At 34.0% G+C, this 5,789-nt stretch overlaps 1 protein-coding gene across 1 annotated transcript; it reads right to left on the reverse strand.

Moving 5' to 3' along the window:
• Positions 1-454: 454 nt before the first annotated feature.
• Positions 455-2,508, reverse strand: WIP3 (WIP domain protein 3). The gene is made up of 2 exons (XM_089601693.1): positions 1,830-2,508; positions 455-1,259 (listed from the first exon to the last, which is right to left on the reverse strand). The coding sequence occupies exons 1-2, from the start codon at positions 2,397-2,399 to the stop codon at positions 873-875; spliced, it is 957 nt and encodes a 318-aa protein (XP_089457819.1). The 5' UTR covers positions 2,400-2,508; the 3' UTR covers positions 455-872.
• Between the last annotated feature and the right edge of the window lie 3,281 nt (positions 2,509-5,789).

Consider the following 5,789-nt stretch of genomic DNA (forward strand, 5'->3'; position numbering starts at 1 on the left):
AAAAATATAAAACGCAAGGAAATGCCACAAAAATATACGTATTAGCTCCAACTTTGCTATCGAGCTTCATAAAACTTTACTAAATGTTGTTGGACACAAAACTAATAAAGTTTCGCAAAATTCACATACTTTTCATATATTTAACACCTTCACTTTATAATCCACATTACATGTTTTATCACATATATTCAAGGAAATTTCAAATCATAATTAGAGTTAATGACACTTTTACATGTAATCATTTCTCTAAACACATCGACCCGTTATTCATGTCACTTTGCACATGTGTATATATCCTCATTGCTATATCTAACTGGTATTATATAATATATATACATCAAGCTGTATCCAACTTTGAGCATAAAAGTATCCAAACACAACTTTTTTTTTTTTTTAAGGGAGAGTATCCAAACACAACCTTAATTTTGCCTATAAGACAAGCACAATCTCATGATGTCAAATAATTGCGTAAGTGTCGCCTAGAGAGAGATAGAAATGGTTCAATACAGAAAGTTGATGATAACAAGAACACAAACATAATGCTTAATGTATAAAGATCACCATATATCGGCAATGAAGCAGGCAAATTTTCACCAATATTCGCCATACCCAACACAATTCTAATAAATTGTGTGGGTATATATTGAGAAGAAAATTCACCTGCTTCACCAACCCCGGAGGCAAATCTTTGGTACAGATATACTTATTATAACAACAGACACAATACAGAGAACACAACAGAAATCAAATGCAACGCAGGCATGCAAACCCTAATTAAGAAGCAAAGCAAGCATTAGTGCTCCGTGACAAAGCAATCCCAAAGGCATATGAGAATGTTTTGTTAGCGAGCACAGAGCTTGTGATGTTGCTGATCAGGCAGTGGTGGGGGCGGCGAGGGCGTGGTGGTGGGGGCCGAAGGAGCGGATGTGGTCCTTGAGGGAGCGCTTGTGCTTGAAGTCGGAGCCGCAGGAGCAGAACCAGAGCTTGCCGCAATTCTTCTCGTGGGTGCGCCAGTCGCCCTTGACGGCGAAGGGCTTGGCGCACTTGCGGCACTCGAAGGGCTTGGCCCCGTGCTTGCGCTTGAAGTGCGTCTGCAGCGTGCGGAAGTCCTTGAGCGGCTTCGCTCGCGGGTGGTTTATGTTGTTCTTGCACCCCGCAGCGCAGCAGTAGCACGCCAGCCGCAGCATCCCCCCCGGCTGCGCCCCCTTCAGCGACTCCGGCCCCTTCCTGTACTCCGACCCGTGCCCCCACATGTGCATCTGCGATTCAGATCATATCTACTATTTAATTACTCTAATGAATACTGAATATCATGTCTTCTTCTTTTTCTTTTTTTTTCAGAACCTAGATATTTCGTGGGAAATCTACGCTGCTTATCTTGATCGTTGAATTGTTGTCTTTATTTGCTCTTTTACATCTATGGTTATACCATTTTGACCTTTTATTTTCTATCTTATTACTGCAAACCAAAAAGCTTAAATGAGGACAACAATTTGACGACAAAAATATGAAAAGTGTTACAAGTGGTAATAAACAGACTAATAGCAGAAATACAAGATTATTTGAAGAGATGCAATTTCAGATTATGAGAATCATTATCAATCATTGATGTGTCAAAAGACACACACATATACATGGTTACTTTTTCTTGTAATTGAAAAAGATGAACTGAAATTCTCCCTAGACAGCATATGATGTCTGTTAATTATGAAGTGATTTTTTACATGATAAATATTTCTTCAATATTATCATAACTTCATGGGTTCACATCATACATACATCATGATTCGGGGAAATGATAAAAGAACACAAGTAAATAATCAACTAACCTGCATGTTATTGTACCTATTGAAGGTCTTGAAACAAATGGAACAAGCAAATTGCATTGGCCCCACAAGTATCTGTGAAGGAGTTGGGATCCAAAACCTCCTCTCCATGTTGAAATATTGAAAGCCCTTCTTCATGGCGTGTTCTTCTTGATTATGTTGATCAAAATCCTGCTTGATATCCTTGATCCCATCATGATATTGATCATCGTCGCCATCTTGATCATCTTCATAATCATCATCAACTTCATCACAAACTGTTGTGTTGGACAGTCCAATGTGCAAGGACACAGCAATTTTCTCTACTTTCATCTCTTCCTTGATTTCTCTTTGCGCCGCGAAATTATCTTCAACCTTGCTTAGAAGAGGCAAGCACTGCATAGTACTGTTCATTGACTTTTCATGATGAACAAGGTAGTCTTGATCATTGTTGAAGCTTAGAGAAGAACTGGAAGAGGAATTAGAAGGAGATATTGATGGTGTTGTGGGCTTAAGCCATTCTATGAAAGTAGAAGATTGATCAAAGAACATAATATTGTTGCTACTTTGTGTATTGTGATCCCTTAAACCCATATCCCTTCAGAGAGTAACTCCTTGAATTCTCCCCTCAGGCCTTTGTGGGAAAAAGAAAGCCATTGCACTTATAATAATGTTGATTTTTTTTCAGAAAAGGGGGTTTGGTTTGTCTTTTTTGGAACCTCTTTCGTTTTTCTTTTTTCTTTTTCTATTTTACAATTTTTATTCTTTCTTTTTTCTTCCCTCTTTTGGTCATCATTTGGAAATGAAGAGAGAGATATAATGGTAGGGTTAAGGAAAATGACATATTTTAAATAAATTTAATGAACAAAAGAAGAGAATCCTAGAATTGTCACACTCATTTGTTAGCCTATGTATTTTCCTAATCGGAGACTTTGACCCACATATAGACTACTAAGTCCCAATAGTTGTATTAAATAAACGAATTAAAATTATCCCCTTAATAAACTCATGAAACTAATGAAAGAATTAAACGGGAAGATAATTTGGTCAATACCTAAAAGATAAAGTTAATATAATATAAAAAGAGGGGGAAATAAAATACATAAATAAAATTACATAGGAATTGTTGATTGATGTAAAAGTAATAGATACGCGTTATGCAGTTTAACTTCCATTAACAAGTATAATAATATTAATCCTATATACATACCTAGTTTTGACAGGTTTTATGTTATCACATGAAATACGATTTAAAAAATTCAACATAAGCTGCGGAATAACAACACTTGTCCTCTAGTGCGATGATGCAAGAGTAGAAGCACAACATCGTCTCATCCAAATTTCAACCTTAAAGTTGGGAGCACTAACCCACTTAAAATTAGGGATGGGAATTTGGTCCGGACACCAAACACGAAACGGTTACGACACGATTTAAAGCGGATTTAGATCTCAATAAATGAGTCGGTTCTTAATCGGGTCGAACACGCTAACACGATTAAATAATGGGTCAAAACGACACGATTAAATAATGGGTCAAAACGACACGATTACAATAACACGATCAAAATCCGATTAACACGATTATTAAATGGTCGACACGAAACACGATTACGACCCGCACGAATATGACCCAATTAATACGATTACGAGTAATAGCACGATTACGACCCATTTAAACACGATTAATATTATGTATGTAAAATTATTAATTTATAACTATAAACATAAAATCAATATTCAATTAGTTGATTTCAATTACTGATTTAACTAGTATGCCAAATGGGTGTTCTCATAATCACAATTTACAATCACAATAACAATAGTCACGTAATAACATATCGTATTCCATTTTATTCGGTTTCAATTAAATTCAATTTATTTCGGACAATTACAATTCACATACACAATAACAATAATCTCATAATAACGTTTTGTATTCAATTTTATTTTATTTCAATTCAATTTTTACCGAACAATCACAATTCACAATAACAATAATCTCGTAATAGCATATCATATTCAATTTTATTTGATTTCAATTCAATTCATATCGAACAACCACAATTCACAATCACAATAACAATAGTCTCATAATAACGTATCATATTCAATTTTATTTGATTTCAATTCAATTAAATTCATATCGAACAATCACAATTCACAATCCCAATATCAATAGTCTAATAATAACGTATCATATTCAGTTTTATTTAATTTCAATTCAATTCATATCGAACAACCACAATTCACAATCACAATAACAATAGTCACATAACACATATCATATTCAATTTTATTTGATTTCCATTCAATTCATATCATATTCAATTTTACCACCGAGTGTTGTGGTCTAGTGGTTCCAAGCTAACTCCTAAGGGTTTGGAGGGCTTGGTCCCGAGTTCGATTCCCCCAAAAATCAATTGTCTGTGTGACATTGTGAGGGGTGAGAATCGCTTGGGACTGGGTGACCTCCGGCTTCTGGAACTATACTAGGCATTCGGTGGGGCTGCTTTGACGGGGCCAGTGCTTGCGCTGGTAGGTCGCTCTAGTGGATTGCGCCAAATGCCGATCTGGACGACCTAGAAAATCCGAACATGAGGCAGCGGGGGAGGCAAGGTCGCCACTTCCGTCTCCACCTTATTTTCCTTCTAAAAAAAAATCACAATTCACAATTCACAATCACAATATCAATAGTCTAATATTAACGTATATCATATTCAATTTTATTATATTTCAATTATATTCAATTCAATTCATATAGAACAATCACAATTCACATAGTTTCATAATAACATATTATATTCAATTTTATTTTATTTCAATTCAATTCATATTGAACAATCGCAGACAATAGTCTCACAATATCATATTCAATTTTATTTGTTTTCGATTAAATTCATATCGAACAATCACAATTCACAATTCACATATACACTAACAATAGTCTCATAATAACGTTTCGTATTCAATTTTATTTGATTTCAATTCAATTTAATTCAATTAAATGTCGAACAATCACAATTCTGAATTCAAATTATCCTAGAAAATTTATTAATTCACTTTACGTTACCAATGATATTTTTGTATGTAATTAACAAACTATTATTATTTCATATAATTATAAAATTCTATTTAGAAGAGCCAAAAATGGATAGGAACATCGAGTTAGACATCCTCGCCTATTGGAATTTAAATGAATGTCGATATCCTATCATTGCGGCAATGGCTCGTGATATATTAGCCGTTCCCGTTTCAACTGTTGCTTCAGAATCTTCGTTTAGTACCAGTGGTAGAGTTTTGGATGCATATCGTAGCCGACTTATTCCTAGCACGGTCGAGGCATTAGTTTGCACTCGTGATTGGCTTTATGGTAATTACTTTTTTTTTTAATTTTATTTTATCATTTTAGTTTTATTAGTCTTGAATTTATTTTTGTGTTGATATATTTAACTAATTATAAAATTTATGTAGGATCAAATGGAGAAGCCAATGTTATCATAAAAGACGTTTTGAAATTTAAGTTACATGATGAGGATGTAGAATCCGAAGGTTCAAGTATTCGTATTGACTAAAACTAATCGTATGTCTTTTTTATTTGTTTTTGTGAAAGATGATTGTATTTTGGAGTTTTATTTTCCTATGACTATTATGTTTATGCTAATTTTATTTTGTTAAGAGTATTTCTTTTTCTTTTGACTATTACGTTTTTTTTTATAATTTAATCGCAATTTATTGAGTCCGAATGTCTAAACACGATTAAAACACGATTAAATAATCCATTTAACATGACTATTAAATGGTTTAATTTAAACGGTTATGGATCTGTAAAAAAAATAAACGGTCGGATTTGAATCTAGACTTCAAACACGATTAATAAATGGTCGGATTTGGTTCTAACAATTATTTATGCAAATATGATTAACACAACACGATTACGACACGAACACGAAATTGTCATCCCTACTTAAAATCGAGTTTACATAA

This window comes from Urtica dioica, chromosome 11 (assembly GCF_054948205.1).
Source record: "Urtica dioica subsp. dioica isolate 48M chromosome 11, U.dioica_male_clone48M_v1_H2, whole genome shotgun sequence".
Lineage (NCBI taxonomy): Eukaryota > Viridiplantae > Streptophyta > Magnoliopsida > Rosales > Urticaceae > Urtica > Urtica dioica.

Coding starts and splice junctions, on each gene's coding strand:
- WIP3 (XM_089601693.1), bottom strand. CDS start 2,399: ATGGGTTTAAGGGATCACAATACACAAAGTAGCAACAATATTATGTTC. Junction 1,260..1,829: donor ATAGGTACAATAACATGCAG/GTTAGTTGATTA, acceptor TCTGAATCGCAG/ATGCACATGTGGGGGCACGG.